Source organism: Dipodomys ordii, unplaced genomic scaffold (genome assembly GCF_000151885.1).
Source record: "Dipodomys ordii isolate 6190 unplaced genomic scaffold, Dord_2.0 Scaffold126, whole genome shotgun sequence".
Classification (NCBI taxonomy): domain Eukaryota; kingdom Metazoa; phylum Chordata; class Mammalia; order Rodentia; family Heteromyidae; genus Dipodomys; species Dipodomys ordii.
In genome coordinates this window covers 4824863-4844179 of record NW_012267342.1, presented here as the reverse complement: position 1 = coordinate 4844179, position 19317 = coordinate 4824863, and the positions used below count along the sequence as shown (strand labels likewise).

The window sequence follows — 19317 nt, the reverse complement described above, 5'->3', positions numbered from 1 at the left end:
TGTGTGTGTGTGTGTGTGTGTATGATCTTCAAAAGGGACAGCTTGACCTATCTGCTAAATATTTGAAACTTGTAGTACAATGCTTGTGCCTGGTGTAACTGTGACTTTTCCTGGAACTTCTGTTTCTCACTTTACACTAAGATCTTGATTGTGGATATGAATCTTTATGCTAATTTCAATTATTTGAATTTGATGAGGAAACAAAAACAAGGACATGCACAATTTGCTTTAATTCTTCACTTGACTATTGCGAAACAAGGACGCTACATAATGGACTGAAACAGGGGAGATGAACAGGCTTTGTGCAACTGAAAAGAAAAAGAAAATACTCAGGAAGATATTGATCTCAAAATTGCAAAGCAGAATGAAGACCTGTAGCAAATGCATTAAGACACTCAAAAATCTAAGTTTGAGTAGGTTACTCAAAAATGTGAATATTGTTTTTCCAATTTCTCACAAATAATTGACATCAAAATTTATTCTTTTTGGAGGACTGTTTACTCCTTTAAAGGACTTCCAATCTAATTATTTTCTAAGGTAATCAATTTTCCACTGCTGCAATCACACATTAGAGTTTTAAGCACATTCTGATTACAATCAATGGCTCTACTGATAATAACAGAACTCTTTTTCCCTCTCCTTTATGAAACTGATCTTGCAAAGGCTCTAAGTTAAAAGCAGATTGATTTATTTAAAAATATAAAGAAGCCGGGAGCCAGTGGCTCTCTCCTGTAATCCTAGCTACTCAGGAGGCTGAGATCTGAGTATCACAGTTCAAAGCTAGTCAGGCAAGAAAGTCTGTGAGTCTCTTCTCTCCAATAAACCACCAGAAAACCGGAAGTGGTGCTGTGGCTCAGGTGGTAGAGCACTGTCCTTGAGCAAAGAGCTGAGGAACAGTACCCAGGCTCAGAGTTCAAGCCCTAAGACCAAAAAAAAAAAAAAATCTATGGATGAGGTTATATAGCTGCACACTTTTAAGAGGAGAAAGAAAGTAGTAGTCTATGGGTAAGGGAGAAGAAAAATAAAGAGGTTATATAGCTATACACTTTTAGGAAGAGAAATAAAGTAGTCTATAGGTAAGGGTGAAGAAAAATAAAGAAAATAATCCCAGCTTCAGGCCTGATAGTAACTGAGTTATTAGGAAGAAAAGTTTTCACTGGGAGGTATGCAGAGGTAGTAGGGAAGTCTAACAGCTATGAAAAGAATCTGACAGAAGCTTTAAGAGATTATATGGAATATGTAGGTACTTCTGAGAATAATGAGTTCTGGAGAGCACAGTGGAAGACTGAGGAACAATAATAAAGAAAAGGATGTATTTTTTATTACCAGATTACTATGGTAATCATAAAGGGAAAAGAACAAAATGAAGCAAGTTCCACTGGATTGGTGATAGCAAAGAGTTGAGAGTGGAAAGTAGCAATTTCTGATGCAATATGGAAGGCAGAGAGTGGAGCAGGGCAGCACAGAAACTCCTTTCCAAGACTATTCATGTAGATTGCAAAAACATCTCATTTTTCTAGTTTGGGCTTGAAGTGAAGTTACCAAAGGAATACCTTTTTTTCTTAAGGTATTGGAGGGTTAAAGTGAATTCCAAGTGAAAGAGACCTAAAAAATACAAACTGGATATGTATATAAGTTCCTTTGTACATTTTCTATTTCCTAAGTTCTTCTATTATTTTTATGAGGATTGTTTCTTTCTTTTGATTCTTTTAGTTTTCTTCTATTAGAAGCAGATGTCTCATTTCTAATGAGAAATAGAGGAAATGTTTGCAGAAGACATAAAAGTAGTTGCAAAGACAGGGTTGAATTGAAAATTTCAGATCAGTAATGCAACTAAGACCATAGTATCTTCCCAAGTATAAGCTGCTTGAATTAAACTTAGTCTAATTTACCTATTTGCACTACATGATTGTATAATACAAAAGATAAAAGGAAACCTAATTATGATGCAATTCTGTGTAAATTTATTTTACCTTGACTAACTTCCTGTAAGTGATGAAAAAAATTGTATTTGAATCATGACAATATTCCTCTAGGGAGAACAGGCATATCCAATCTTGGCTTCTGTAAAGGTAATAACTTGGTTTCACTAGAGCTGTAATCACACTTATTTACAATTATCTGCTAAGGATTAGTATCTGCATTCTAATGTAGGAAATCCCTAAGGATAGAAACGTCTGGGTATTCCCAGAGCTCAGCCTAATGATGGGCCAATATGATTATATTTTCTTTGAATACTTATCCAATACATAAATTAAAGGATTAGCAATCCTGGCACAGGTGGTTTGTGCCTGTAATTCTAGCCACTGAGGAAGTTGCTATCTGAGAAACTGGGTTTGAAGACAGTTTAGGAAGGAAAAGTTCATGAGTCTCTTATCTCTAATTAACCTTTTTAAAGCATATTTTATTTTTGTTACTTGGGTTTCAACTCAGGATCTGTGCTTGCTAAGCATATGATCTATTACTTGAGCCACTCTGACAGTCCAATTTATTTCTTCATAAGATATTGAACTGCAAAAATATCCCAGAGATGTTGATGTCAATAATTACTTTGTCATCTCTCTTAACCGCTGACATTGATTCGATCAACTGGAGGAGTAATTTTCATTCAAAGTATTTCTTCTTTACCTAGGCTGAGGGGATTCGGTCCTTGCTTTCAAAGCACAATAATATAATCTTCATATTCTTCCATTTTTCTGCTCTTTGGTCATTAACTTTGCTGCAACTTCAGTCTCCAGGACTAATTTATCAGGTTTTAGATCTATTTTAATAAGGTTTGTATAAGTCAATTTCCCCCCTTCAAAACCTCTCGCAGATGTATGATGTGTACTTTTTTATTTGCTAGGTTATCTATCCATCCATATTTCATTTGTAATTTCTTGTCTATTCTATCAATTGTGATTACATTAATGTTACCTAGTCTGCTTTACATTACTAAGTTAGGCTTCCACAGAGAACCTTTAAAAATGATTTTCATTTAATTCCTACAGGGCCTAAAGATGAACATTTATTTTATTTTAAATACATCAGTTCAATTAGCACTTCATATCCAATCTTAGCTCCAATCTATTATTTTCATTTTACAATAATAACAGGTAAAAAATCATTCTATTTGTTCAACGTATGTCTTAAATAAAATGAATCATACATACAGAAAAAGGAAGCTTCAGTTTCTGTGTGATGCCTTTTTTGTTATTCTACTAGAAGCAACAAGTTGCCTACAGTCAACAATATAATTAAAATGTAAACAATGAATAATTTAAAATTTTTGAGTCTGGATGTTTTTTGAAGCATTATGTATGATACCAAGAATCAGTAGCAATTTTCCTCTGTGCTAAGAATATTTTCTGTTATTTTTTAAAGGTGAGCAACCTTCTTACACAATTTTCCAGTTACGACTTCATTTAGATTGGAGTACACTTGAATATCAAGTTTTATTGAGTCAACTTTAAGGAAATGACCTTCTGTAGCCTCATAAAAATAGTCTGATGGTTCTTTGTTTAATATTCTATATTAGTAAAGCTACACTGAAAATCCTCTGGCAGGACTTATATAGATTAATATTAGTTTGGAAGAGATATGTAGTTTCTTGGTTGCATGCAATAAAATAAAGCAAAATTTCACAGTTTCAACATCCCAAGTCACTCAAGTAAGTGTTAATTGCCTCTTCAAAAGAATGATTATATATTCCATTTGTATCTGAATAGCAAAGAATTGTTGTAATTTAGTACATTGGAAATATTGATGTTTGCTTTGGGAATTATTTTTAACAGAAGCTAGTACATGCTCAAAATAACAAATGACAAATGAAAACAGAAAAAGCTATTGAAGAAACGGAAAAAATATGTTCTTTGATAAATAAACTCTAAGAGAAAGATTTAGTAATCAAAGAGCAAAAGCTTAGATTTCAACAAGGACAGTTTAACCAGGAAATAAACAAATGAAAGTGGTCTTTGACAATCATAAAAGATGTCTCTGTATATAGATTTTTTTTTGAAAAAGGGAGCACTATTCTTTCTCTCAATGTAATTATTTCTATTTGAGTGAGGAATATAATGATACATCGTCTAAAAATCCAATATATTTTTTCTTTGGGCTTCAATTTTCTTTCTGGGCTGGAGGATTGTGAAATCTTGCGCAGGTTTAAAAACTACAATACAGTAATATCAGTTTGGCATATACTGCTGCCTGCACTTTGGTAGTATTTTCCCTCAGTTCCAAGCTTCTAAAGAAAATGAATTGTATCAGACAACCCACGCTGTCCTGGTTGGTGAACCCACACAGTTTTCCTAACAGCAAATGGCTAGGTGAGAGAGACTAATAGATTTCATCTGGGAGGTTTCCTAGCTTTAACTTGACCACTCAGAAAACAAGCATGATATATCATTATGAGATTTTTATTGTTGCTATCAATGAAAGGAACAACAACAACAACAACAATGGACATTTGAGTTGCATGCATTGGGAATTTGAAAAAGTTACTCATATATTTTCTCTCTAACTTTAAGTGTATACACTTAAAATGATCGTGATTCAATAATGGAAGCAGTTATTCAGATTAAAATGCAGTATATCCATGTGTAAAATATGTTGCCAACTTCCTCGAAAAATTAATATATGCTAAGAATAACTAAAGGGAGGGCAGGTATCAATAGGAGTGGGAAGGCAAATAGAGAGGGTGGATGAGAGTGAAAATGACTGAAATTAAAACATGGCTACCTGTTTAAATTGTTTCAGGAATTCAGAGAAGAGAATGAGCAACGGTGCAGAGGTGAGGTTGTTGATATATATTATGTGCAAGAATGAACATGTCACTGTTAATTCTTCCTTGTATTTATTGATATGTATATTTATTTGTTTATTAAATTTGCAAGTATGGGGCCTGGAGTCAAGAAACTTAAACTTCCATGGCTTATTTCTTCAGCTGGTTCCATATCCTGTAAACCATCCATCTAGTCCAGCTTTGCTGGCAGCATCTGCCAAGGCTACTTCCAATTTTCCCAGCCTTAAAATATGTCCTCTTTTATTCTAGCTATTTATTTATTTATTGGTTGGTTGTGCGGCTTGAACTCTGGGCTTGGGTGCTGTCGGTGTGCTCTTCAGCTCAAGGCAAGAGCTCTCCTGCTTGAGCCGCAGTGCCACTTCCGGTTTTCTAGTGGTTTATTGGAGATAAGAGTCTTCTTTGTTGCTTTGTATGTCCCTCCCCCACAGTATAACACCTGCTTTCACTGTATTTGATGTCGATATAATTTGTGGAGGAGAAGGGGAAAAACAAGTCATGCAAATAAGGATACAGGTGGACCTGTTGCAACAATGAGAAGTACAAGTTGTCACGGTCGAAAACGAACTTTACAACTTTGGTGGAGGGTGGGGAAGGATTGGGTGGGGGGGGGGAAGCTGGGAAGGGATGGGAAGGGGAAACAAAAGAGGAGGCTGCAATGCTTGATAAGAAATGTACTCATTATCTTGCCCATCTAACTGTAACCCCTCTGTACAGTATTTTCACAATAAAAAAAAAGAGTCTCATGGCCTTTCCTGCCCAGACTGGCTTTGAACCATGATCCTCAGATCTCAGCCTCCTGATTAACTAGGATTACAGGCGTGAGCCAACAGCGCCTGGCCTCTTTTACTTTTATAAGGGATGTTAGAGATTATTTAAATTGCTATGAATTAATAGTGACTCTATTGTTATGAAGCTGTTTTTCGGTTGTTACATTCTTTTTCTATTTCTTGCCAACCCATTCATTTGTCTGGCATTTTATCACTTCAGCAGTGCCTCTGAATATGCTTTTTGGCTGGTTGTATTGGAGATAGACTTTAGGCAACCTTTGTGCCTTCACTGGCATGGGACCTCAATGCTATGGATCTCAGTCTCCTGAGTAGCTAGTAGATTTACAAGTTTTTACTAAGATCAAGTATATACCTAAACAAGACCCATTCATTAGAAATGGGTGGTAAAAATGGATTGATTAACTGAACTTTCAGAAGGAATAGATTCAAACATTACTTGTAAAAATGTTAAAGATAGGCAGGACCTGAAGGGGTTGGAATTTTAAAGAAAAAGTAAGTAAAAAAAAATTTCCCCTCAAATCCAAACAAAAACAGTGCTGGTCATATACTTTATAGTGGAACATCTGCCTTTCATTCCTGGGGCTGTGTTCAAGCACCATCATTGACAAAAGAAATGAGTGAATATGGATTTTAAAAGTTTGGGGATAGAGAAAATCTTTTGTATCCCTGTCTTGGGGTTCATTTCACTTAGCACCATTTTATATGGCTATATGTACATATCTTTTGACCTTTTCTGCTTGTCCTAGACTTTGTTTTATTTAATGTAGTTATAATATACTTTGTGATTTTTTTTTTGTTTCTTTTGTATGTTCTTCCCCCATGGTATAACCTCTGTTTTCACTGTATTTGATTCAAGTGTCCTGCATCTTGTATATACATGTTTCTAATTTGGGGAGGGAAAGGGGGATAACAAAATGCTGAAATAAGGATTCAGGTTGACCCATTGTAAGAATGAGATGTATAAGATAAGACACTATGTTGAAAATAAACTTTACAGCTTTGGGGATGGGGCAGGGAGACGTTGGGGAGGTGGGGAGGGAAGGAATAGTAGGGGAAAAACAAAGGAGGGTAACAATGCTCAATAGGAAATGTACTTATCATCTTACTCATGTAATTGTAACCCTTAGTACAGTATCTTTACAATTAAAATATATATTAAAAAAGTTAGTGGATATGCTAATAGCTAGTAACTAACTCCTGTAATCCTAGCTACTCAGGAATCTGAGATCTGCAGATCACAGTTCAGACTAAGCCCAGGCAGGAAAGGTCATGAGACTATTACATCCAATCAATAGAAGAAAATTAATATCAGAAGGAGAAAAGAAACAAATGACATGGCTTGACATGTATACTATGTCTTGGAAGTGTCAACATACCAAATAAGCAAATATACATATATATATATTACATATATATAAAATGAGAAATTTATTCATTAAAGTAGATGATAAAATAAACTGATATGCCCAGACATATAAATTAATAGCAAATACTTTGAAATTCAAGCAAGTTGTTTTAAAATGTCTCAAGTGATAGCCACACATTGCAGGCATTACCTTGAAAAAATATGTCTAAAAACACATAAACCATACAAAAAGTGAAAAGCAACATAAAGAAAGAAGGAAATAATAAAGCAAAAGGAAACAAGGAAGAAATTAGAGAAAGATGACAACATTTGCAGCTTCTATAAAGCACAGAAATGTGTCTTGCTTGTCAGCAGTTAGACCTTACTGGCCTTTGGGAACTAACCTCTGAATCTATTGTTAGGGGTTTGTGAACTCTTTGCTACAAAACACCATGTCTTCTCTCAGCCATATTGAAGATTTTCATTTACATATACAATTTTAGGTATTAAAGGAATCTTATTTATATTCTCCAGACATATATTTTACTTGTCACTGAAGCCTCAGAAGTAGTTAGTAGACAATTCTCTGTTTCCTCTAGATTTTTCCCCAGATCACGTTTAAAGTAGGATGTGTGAATGACCCAATAATGTCTGATGGCTTTGCTACATGCACTAAAAACTGCTAATTCCTATGAAATATCTCCTTCACCCAAATCTGCTTCTACTGATGTAGTGATCACCTATTTAAAAACTATCCTCACAACGCATAAAAATGTCAACTAGAACATTACCTCATAAACAAGAAGAGACCTAATGGGACAAAGCTTATCCTGATCATAAGGAATTATACAGAGTATTTGAGAAGACGGTTCAAATAAGAGAGGATGATATGAGATTCCAAATGCAGTCACAGGTGATTAGCCTTTCCAAAGTAAGGAAAACTAATAGGTCAAGGGGGGGGGGGACAGAGCAGAAGCACTCTCAGTTTGCACTCTTGTCTTTCTATCACTTGCTACTTCTATAGCTCCGGAAAAAGATTAAAATAATAAAACCTCAGATGCCTCTTTTCACATTCAGACATAAATACCTTCTTAAAACAAAAAGGACTATAAGTTATATCACTGCTGGTAGTCCTTAAAATTGTACTGGGCCTAGAGTCAAAAATAGATCTACCACTGAGCCACCTCCCCAGCCCCTCATCTAGTCTACAAAAATACGTCTCTAGGGAGAGCAGATGGCTTAATTCTACAGGGACTCCCTAATAACAGCAGTTTTCAAAATTAAAAAAAACAACAACAAACCAAATAAACAAACAAAAACTTTAGATATCCTCAGGAAGTGGAGGTCCTCATGCCATACTAAAGAAAGATAGTTTCTTTAAATTAACAAATCAGAACAAGTCCCAATTTATCAATCCACAAAGTCTCTCAACTTAAATGACAAGTAACACAAAGATGATCCTAGTCATCTTGACTTCTTTCTTTCCCAGGGCACCTATCTGTTATAAGAGTTTGACTTTAAGCTTGTGTAGTCCAGACTGTAATCCATCAGCTTTAATGGTCTTGATAAAGGAAAGTCATGTATAATTTGGGATATTACTTCGATCTACTGGAATAATGCATAGATCACTTCTTTTCTGCTTAAAAGATTCTTCCTAAAGGACCCTAACCTGCCATTCCTCACTCTGCCCTCTTTCAGCATGAAGTAGCCTACACTGGTGGTCATTGTCACTAGTTCTTATGGCAATTAGGGAATGAGAGAGAATGGAGTAATTGGTAGATCGGAATAGAAAATGATGGACCAGGCCTGAGGCATTAGTATGCATCTTACAATGGTCAAAGTATCTCAGGATACTGCTGACTTCTGGGCTCTAGATAGCTTCATATATGGTCCTGTGTGCTCATTCAACCAAAAGACCGAGAGAGAGAGAGAGAGAGAGAGAGAGAGAGAGAGAGAGAGAGAGAGAGAGAGAGAGGATGTGCAATCATGGGCCTTCAAGCAGTCAACACAAAATTAAGGAGAAAAGATAAAGTAGAGGCTCAATAGTATTAAAAAACAAAAAACAAGCTGACCTCGGAGAAGACTCAACAACTGGGTGCCTCTAATATTTTCTCCAGATGGAGAGTTTCTGTTATTTTCTTTCATGGATTGCCTTCATTTTCAAAATAAAATTTCCACTGTTTGAGATTTTGACAATCTTAATTTTATTTCTATACAGCTCCAGAGAACAAGAACCCGCTATTTACAAATAAAAATTATATCTTTGGGGGATTTTGTATACAAAGATGACTTCAAGCTAAAATCCATACCAAACAATAAAAGCAGGTATTATTGCATTAAGTTTCATGCCAATGAGATCAAAGCAGTTACTATTACATTAAGTTTCATATTAAAATGTCTTAATAAGAGGGATGATTTTCTTTTTTTTGGCCATTCTGGGGCTTGAACTCTGGATCTGAGTGCTGACCTTGAGCCTCTTTATGCTAAAGGATAGCACTCTACCATTTAAGCCACAGTGGCAATTCAGGCTTTTGCTGAGCAAATTATTGGAGATAATACTCTCACAGATTTTTTTTGCCCAAGCTGACTTCAAATGGTTACCTTTCAGATCTCAGTGTACTGATTAGTGCCTAGGATCAGAGGCATGAGTCACCAGTGCTGGGTCAAGACTGACTTTCTTATCTCCTTTTCTTTTTTTTTTATTTCTTTTATTTGTGAAGATACTGTACAGAGGGGTTACAATTACATTTTCTTTCCTCCTTAAAAGTGAATTTAACCTTTTAGCTGGATCAGTCTTCTTTTTTTCATAACCACAATACCTTGTCTATGAAAGATACAACTGGCAGAGATGGCTGAAGAGAATTAAAGAAAGAGACAGAGATGTGGATCACGTTGTGGAATCACTTTGCCTGCCATGTAATATCTACCTGTAGAATGTTTTTACACTCAATGAAAAAAAAAACTCTATTTTTGTTACCAGGTTTCTTAAAGACTCTGTTATTCTTAGTCAAGCACAAATCCTAACTTAGGCTTCATAAGTAAGCCAAACAATACTTAAGAGTAAAAAAATATATTAAAGAAAACTGGTGAAATACAGAATTTGTAGCAACCAAGTATAATGCTTATTAGACAAATATTGGTCTGGGTAGGTTATAACTTTAGAGGTTTGGAACATTTAAAGGTATGTGGGAAAATTCAAGAAAAACATTAAGCAACAGAAATGTAAAATCTGTTGGAGGGAAAAGGCCCAAAACTAGAGAGCATAGTGAATCTTATAATATGAACTGCATGTATTTGCACAAGATACAAATTGTTCAGCATTGACTGCATTTCTAAAAAGCTTTATTAGAATTTCTCTCCTGGGAGGCCTTCCAAATTGGGTAGAAATAGCAGTATGTGTATGTAAGCTTGGGTTGCCTCCAGCTTGAAGGCAAATGGATGAACTATATAACCTCTGAAAGTCCCTTCTGGCCCTATTATCCTCCAATTCCATTTCACACTGAGAGAAAGTTATTGCTGCTTCTTTATTTGTAGTTATAGTCATCAAGAAGACCTTTGCTTCCCTTCTGCATATTGTAGTTAGTTGTGGTAAATAAGAAGAAACAAAACTGAAAGGAACAAGTCACTTCAGGCCAAATGCAGGAGTGAATTTTCCTGACCAACAAAATAAAACATTGCACTACATAGAGTGCAATCAGTTCTCTTATTATGTAAGATTGTTCCATGTGTTCTATTCTCTGCCACTCTTCGTGTTTTCTTTTCATTGAATCCATGAGGTCAACAGACTTAGGTATGAATCAAATATAAGTCTCTTTAAATATATGCTTTTGAACTTATTAACTAGATGTGTAACAAGAAATAAGATGATTGAAAGTAAAGTTAACCCAAACAGATAAGTTATGTGGTAGTGTTTCTCTAAATTCTACACATTCAGCTCTATATAAGTAACTTATATGAATAAATCTTGACTCACTGCAAAGAACTGCATTTACTCGGCTGGTGGTAGATATAGTCCTCAAAGCAAGAGCATGCCTAGTAAATCTCAGCTTATGTTGGCTTTAAAAAAGTGAAGAAATTGAATGAGAACAAAAATTAAAATATAAAGCAAACAATAAAGGTATTTTTCTTTCTAAGAATAATAATTTTAGCTCCAAAGTTAACAGTCAAGGTAAGAAAATGTAACAGAATACAAACACACACAGATATCTATGTTCATTTACGTACAATATATTTTATATTTAATTTTGTATGTAATAAATATTGAGAGATAATTATATATGGATTTTGTACAATAAAGATAATTTTATACCCACTAGTCTTTCCAATTTTACTTGAGCTTTCAAAAGGTACTATTTAATTAACCTGTCTAAAATTAGGCAATTAAGTTGCTTAGTACTTCTGCTCAGAGAATATTGGAGAGTCCTCTGTGCCATTTATTGACCCATATAGATTTTTTTCTTGGCACTCTCTGGTATCAAACCTCTACTGTAAATAGGAAGACATATCATGTTTCAGCTAATGGAACTGCAAAGTGCTCTTTAGGGCTTGTTCTTCTTTGTATCTGACACTTGGGGCTTGGCTCCCAGACATACTGATCTAATCCAGAAGCAAATCCATGAACAGAATGATTTCACTCTGGTTGGCACAGGATTTTTTCACAACTCTTCTGAGTTATTCAGACTGGTCCTATAGTCCCTGTGACATAGAGTGGCCAATCACTTGCTCTCCTGCCTTTTCTTGATCACTAGTGTGGAAGGGGTGCAGTATAAATTACCCAATATGGAAATAAATCTGAATGATCTGTTGAGAAGTGTTTTTTTTTACTCTAAATCCAAATAGGCAAACATATGTAGACAGGCAGGTTGGGGAAAAGAAATACACATGGGCATGGGCATGTTTCTTGATCTACATCAAAGTAGAAAGACATAAGTGATATGACACAGAAGGGATTCATTACAATGAGTATAGAAATAAAATCTTACAATCATTTTATTTTCCTCAATATCAGTATGTAGATTCCAGAATATCTAGGTTCAGAATTCTCCAGAAAGTGTAGGTTCAGGAATTCTGCTGTGCCTGTGTCCTTGATTGTTCAAATTTTCATCATAAAGTTAGAGTGGTTAACTAGCTAAATAATAGTTAAGAAGTTTAACAGTTTCTCACAGTTATGGTGACGAAGAAGCCCAAGAGCAAGTGCTGGCTGGTTTAATGTTTGGGGAAGTAGGCATCCTTAGTAATGATGGCAGGCAGGCTTTATGCTGTGTTCCCCTGTAGTAGACTGGGTAAAAGGGCTTTTGTTGGTCTTGATGTAAACGGGCATTTATCCGCTTAGCAAAGTTTATCCTTCAGGATCTAATCACCTTCTAGAAGGCCTTATACCCTTACAGCATCACTTTAGTAATTGGGTTCCAATACATGAATTTCAGGTGACAACTACTCAAACCATAGGACACAGCACAGTAATTCAGTGCAATGAGGATTACTAAGTGATAAAATATAGACTAGAGAAAGGGGAACAATTTTCACTTTCAGTAATATTAGAATTTAACATTGAAAATCCTTGCTGTAAGGTCTGAAATATTTTCAGACTTTCTTTACAGAATTCACATTTATTATAATTCTATACTAGACTCAATGCAACATGGTATTTCCAAATATTTCTCAGTTCTGGTGACACTAGCAGTAAACTATTTTTTATTCAAAATTTAAATTTTATCCATTGAATGACTTGCAAAAATATTCTCATTATTGCTTCCAAATTACACTATGAAAGTGGAAATTCCAAAAGTGTTTTTTCCTATGTTGCAAGTAAAGATATACTTCATAGAGTTAAACTTCATTTTTCTTCCATATCTCTAACCAAATGAAAGCACTAATTTTTCTCAAGGGATGGACCTAGTAGTCTGATTGAGACATTGAATAATGCATGCTGTATATAGAGTTGTTCAACTTGTTCACTCAGTACATTTTTTTCTGTTTAATAAATTAATAAAACTGACAAGCCATACAGTTGGTTTAAAAATGCATTTCAGTTCATTTTTTTCCAAGTTTGTTTTCACTGTTTTAAGAATAGATCAGAAAAGATGCTTAGACATGACAATTTTATACACCACTCTGAGTTGGCATGTTAAGGACCAATAGTCAAAACTGCTGAATTAAAATTCAAGTTCACAGTGTTTTAACCTTGTTCTCAAAACTGATTTTTCTCTATGACTCCTGGGGATATCATTCAAACTTAACTACCTGTCCTAATTCTTGGCATTTTAAAATATCAAGTTGCTTGTGTGAAAAACTAAATAATGAATCTTAAGGGATTTGGCCTCATATTTGAGAACCAAGTGATGGTTTCTTATAACTCAGACTTTTGAATAATATTGAAATGATCATATGTTTACCAAAGGTTAGGGACAAGAAGGAAAACAAACATTATCCCACAGGTAGTATTTCATTAGCTTCATAGAATTATGTTTGCTTCAAGTAGTAAATATGCCTTCAAATCCCTAACTTTCATATGAAATGGATTTCTTGAATGGGGTCCCACATGGTGTTAATTTTGACTTTCACTTGTCTTTTACTGCTTGCAAATGACATAGAACAACACTGAATATACATCACTTGCTGCAAATATACAATATTGTAGCTCACATATGCTTAATATTTAAACATATCTCAGTATCATTTTTGGCTTTCTTGCCCTTTGCAGATTAATGCAATTCATTTTAGTGGGTTACACAGAACATATCCTTGCTCTAATGTGTCTCCTTTAAATCTGTTACCAAGATTAAAATCTGTTACCAAGCTTAAAACTCATCTGTCTTCATCTAAACAATTCTACCATTTGTTTGTATCAAAAGAATTTATGATCATCTTGAGTAACCAATGTTCATTCATGCACTGAGCCACTGATGTTCTTACTTTCTAAGTTTGCCTATGCAACTCTTAAGTGAGATGCAAATCTGTTGTCAGTTCCCTGGGGATATCTTCCTGCATCCCCTCAAGCAAAATCAGAAACTGCTCATTCTATTCTTTAGCAGCATTTTTGTCTGTCTCCATCATGACATGTTACCTTCTTGAAGTAGACAACAGGGCATTCTACATGCCCAGTTATCAGATAACTGTCTAGAATACTGTCAGTGTTGAATACAATTTATTGACATCATTGAATGAAATAAAAAAGGGCAAATTTTACCATGTTTCTCCTGCCACATTAAAAATATAATTTTGTCCCTATAGCCATTATTATTTCCTATATTCATTGTTTCACATCAGAACATGAAACATGGGACAAATCATGACTCTCAATCTCATAAACACTAAAATAAATTAGAAATTTCAAAACAGAAGAACAATGAGCATCTCTAATGAGTAAGGATTCCTATGGTTTGGAAAATTGAGTTCTCAGAAGTCTTTTAGGTGGGTCAAGGAGAAGTGGATGTGCAAACTCAGATCATATAAGTTTTATGTTGGAGCTGGCAATGTAGAGGTGGGTCGTTAGTAAAGCACTTGCTTAGCTTGCATAAAGACCTGCATATAGGGAAAATTAGGTGTGGGGACAAAATTATATATATATATATATATATATATATACACACATATACACACATATACACACATATGTGTGTATATATATATATATAATTTGACAGAATGAATAACAGACATGGAGTTATGTAATTATATGTCAAGAAATTAGAATCCTCTGTAAAAGTGACCTGAAAAGCTCTCATATCTTTTTTTAACAGGCCCAGAGATGAATATTCCTGAGTGATCCCCTCATATATTTCAGTACATTACCTCTTTACATTCCAAATTCTATCTAACTAGTGCTGCCACTAAAATGAGGTTCCTTTTCTGTCCACCCACATGATTCATTACATAATGATTTCTCTTTTTTTTAAGTTTTAAAATCAAATTCTGACACATCTTATTGCATTTACTCTCTGTTTTTCATCCAGCAGTCTTCTGGGTTGTGAAGATTTCAGTGGAGGTAACTGTGATTGCAAGGCCTTTTGTTTTATAGAAAGTTTTATATTGTCCATGCAATTTCAATAAGTTGATATCACATTGTAATACTGTGTAGGAAGAGATGATTTTTTAAAAAATACAGTGTTCATGTCTATTGTAAATTTTTACTAGCACTGTGCTATATATAACTATACCGATACACAAGAATCCATTTTTCTTTCTTTGAATGGAGTCAAATTATGGAAATTAACGTATCAGCTTTATCAAAAATCATTAAAAATAGATACATTTCCATTATTTCCACTAGAAAGAAATGTTCAGAAAACTATTCAGTTGACACAAAACCATTCCTAAAACCATTCCAGAACATAATCTCCCAAAAGTTAACTTTATTCTCATTAATTTTTATAAAGTAAATAAGTATTCAACCAAAGATACTTTGTGTGTGTGTGATGTACATATATATTAGGGGGATTGGGAGAGAAAATGTTCTACTGAATTAAATAGCAAATAAAGATACAAATATACTTCTTGTTCTTGTTGAGTCCTTCATAGTTGGATACAATGGACTTATTAGTTCTTTATTTGTTAAACTTCTAAAAATATAGAAAATGGCCAAATAGTACAAATAATCTTTACTTAAAAATTAGGGGAACAATATTTTCCACAAGATATAAATAAGAATAGAATACTTTCCTGTTTAAAACTATAACTAAGTTACAAAAGCAAAAGTATAGAAAATCAGCAGATACATAACATAAATCTTAATTACTTGTTGTATATGATGATCTTTTCAAGGCTCAAAATAAATATATTTTCATTTTTATGTTTTTCTGAAGACTTGATTTTTTAATCCTATGGTTTTATAAAGACCATATGCCCTCTGGTATTAAATGATCATAAACTATGAATATTAATAAAAAGCAGTCATATTTTCATATACTTTTAGCAATGAAATATGTTTAATAAAAATTAAAGTGATGTAGTCATCTCCGACAAAGCTGTATCTGGCACTGTGAAAATTTTATTGTTTGATAGTAAATACTTGAAAGTGTATAACAAATGAAATGTAATGAATTGCATCTAAATTAATGGAATTATTTAACAGGAAATACAAAGCATCTCTAAAAAGAAAGTGAAACTTTTAAATCATTGTACATGTTTCCTTTAGTGTTCTATTTTTGCTAAAATCTTTTTTAACTACACAAAATCTTTTTTTAACTTTTTAAAAAAATCTTTTTTAACTACACAGGACATTTGGAAAGAAATAATATCTTTTATTTGAGACTGTGAAATCAATATTTCTGGTGTAGTTGCTTCTTTTTATTTTATTGTGAAAATACCATATAGAAGGGTTACAATTACATGGGCAAGAAAATGGGTACATTTCTTATCAAGCATTATTACCTCCTCCTTTGTTTCTCCTTTATCCCTTCCCATCTCCTCGCCCCAACCACCCAGCCAAAGTTGTAAAGTTCTTTTTTCGACATAACAACTTGTACATCTCATTGTTGCAATGGGTCCACATGTATCCCTATTTAAATGATTTGTTTTTTCCCTTTCCCCTCCACAAATTATACTAATATCAAGTACAGTGAAAGCAGGGGTAGTTGCTTCTTTTCAAGGATGAATATCCCAGCCTTATTTCTTGATTGATAACTTGGTTCTTTTTCAATATCTGGGATATTGAATTGCACTTAAATTTTTCTTAATTTTTCTCTCATATTTTATAGGTACATCTTATTTTATAATTTAGATGATGATTTTAATTGACAGAAAATCACAAAAATGTTATTATGAATTATATATATATATGTATAGATATACATACATATAAACACTAAAACATTCAGGGATTTATTTCAAAAGCATTTCTTCAAGTACTATGTTTAAGTAACCTTTTAGATGCATAAGCTGATACTAGTCTACTGTGAAAGAGATTTCTCATTTGTCCTTTGAGCAAAATAACTTTTTATAATAGGGTACATACTTAAAAGTCCAACTTCAATGTCTAAATGTGTCTGTGCATTTTGCTAATGACATTTTCAATAAAATGCTAAAGTACATCTTTGAAGTGCATATTGACTGGAAGTAAAATTCATGCTCTTTCAAGTAACTGACATGTTTATGTTTGAAAAAAAAAGACAGATTATATGTTCTCTTCAGCTTTCATTGCTATGCAAACTTGGATAATTCATTGACATTATTTCACACACAGACTCACCACGGCAATGTGCTCCTTCATCATACCCATCTGAGCAGTCCAACACTCCATTGCACAACTGGGATAAATGAACACATTTGTTGGTTCCAAGGCAAGTAATGTGATTCAAGGGGCACTTGATTTCTACCTCCTCGGGACCTAATAAAAATATAGAAAGGAAGAAGATGTGAGTTAGTTTTACTTGTTCAAGTCTAAGAAAATACTATAACTTATAATTCACTTATGAAAGGAATCTATACAAAAATGACCAGAGTGGGCTGGGAAGGTGGCTCAGTGGTAGAGTGCTTGCCTTGCATGCAGGAGGCCCTGGGTTCAATTTCTCAGCACCACATAAGCAGAAAAAGCCAGAAGTGGTGCTATGGCTTAAGTGGTAGAACACTAGCCTTGAACTGAAGAGCTGAGGAATAACGCCCAGGTCCAGAGTTCAGACCCATCACTGACCAAAAAAAAAAAAGAAAAAAGAAAAAAAGACTAGAAGATACATCAGATTCTTAACGACATCAAAATTAGCTTAAATGATTGGAACACTAACCTATAAGGATGCTAAGTTATGAAATATTTTGCACTTTTTTGGAGTAATGAATTAAAACAAGTGTATCTTTTAATCTTTAAAATAGCACAAGCTAAAATTTTGAAATGGTTTTGTTCTACCTCATTCCTTTATCACTGAGCAAGATACTTATTCTCCTTGGGTTTTCCTCCACTATGAAATATGGATATTGGCAATTAACTTGCAGGATTCTTGAAAATTACATAAAGTAAACTAAAAAAAAGGAATTCCATAGTTTGAGCATCCTTTTTCCCAAAATACAAAACCAAATATGTTCCAGTCTGAGCCCTAGTGGCTCATCCTAGCTATTCAGAAGGTTGAAATATGAGGATCCCAGTTCAAAGCCATACTGGGCACGGAAATGTGAGTCTCTTATCTCCAATTAACCACCAAAATACCAAAAGAAGAGTTGTGGTCCAAAGTGTGAGAGTGCTAGCTTTGAGCAGAATAAAATATCAAGGGAAAGCACTCATGCCCTGAGTTCAAGCCCCATGACTGAAAGAGAGAAAGAGAGGGAGGGAGAGGAGAGCAAAAGAGAAAAGGTGAGAAAGAAAAAGAAAAGAAAGAAAAATGAAGGAAGAAGAAATTATGTATCACTAGGAGGACATAAATTATACCAGTATATAAAAATAATATTTATATTATAAATTATTTATAGACTTTACTCATTAATGTGAAATAGGCCTCAAATATTAAACTAAATCTCATTTTATAAACACACCTTGAATTGCAGTATAGAATTATTTTCAATTTTATTCTTTTTACATAGAGGTGACTTACTTTCTTATGTTCAGTAAGGAGTGAAGATAGATTTAAGCCTCATCAAATGTGTTTTCTGACTAACAATGATTGAGATAGTGCATTTTGTGAAAGGGCAGATATTTGTCTTCTCTCAGTGGACTATTGTTTTATCTGTAAGTAGTTGTACCAAGAGGTTTTAGTTTAGCATGTCAGTTTATAGTGCAATGTGTCTTGATAAATGCTCAGATGTCTGCATTTTTACATCTCTGCCATTTAGAAGCAAGATATGTATGCCTGATTTCCCAACCCTAGCATTCCTAACCCATATAGAGTATCAAAACCATACTCTCTGGGTCTTATCCAACCAAGAATTAATTTGCTTGGTTTCTTGTTTGTCTTTTCACTTGTACCTTCCTGGGGCTTCAAATTCCTCTACCTACAATCTTACTTAAATTTCTTAACCTCCACAGAAAAATGAAATCATTTTTGCTGAATGAAAATTATTTTATATGGCCTACTTTTATTTTATTTATTTATTTATTTATAATTTATTTATTGCTGGTCTTGACACTTGAACTCGGGGCCTGGATGCTGTACCAGAGCCTTTTTGTTTTCAAGACTAGTCCTCTACCAGTTGAGCCACAGTGCCACTTCTAGCTTTTTTTTTTGTTTTGTTTTAAATTGTGAAAATACCGTACAGAGGGGTTGCAATTACATGAGCAAGGTAATGAGTACATTTCTTATCAAGCATTGTTGCCTCCTCCTTTGTTTCTACTTACAATCCCTTACCATCCCCACCCCCCAAGCCAAATTTGTAAAGTTTGTTTTCGATATGATGTCTTGTACATCTCATTGTTGCAATGGGTCCACCTGTATCCCTATTAAACAATTTGTTTTTCCCTTCCCCTCCACAAATTATAC

The 19317-nt window shown here is 34.1% G+C and overlaps 1 protein-coding gene across 1 annotated transcript in view; it reads right to left on the bottom strand.

The window, feature by feature from the left end:
• Positions 1–19317, bottom strand: part of Lrp1b (low density lipoprotein receptor-related protein 1B) — a 1500426-nt gene that overhangs the window by 1110222 nt on the left and 370887 nt on the right. Inside the window, exon 3 of the mRNA XM_013030060.1 lies at positions 17106–17243. Within this exon, the coding sequence (XP_012885514.1) occupies positions 17106–17243 (138 nt within the window). The remainder of the gene's footprint in view (positions 1–17105; positions 17244–19317) is intronic.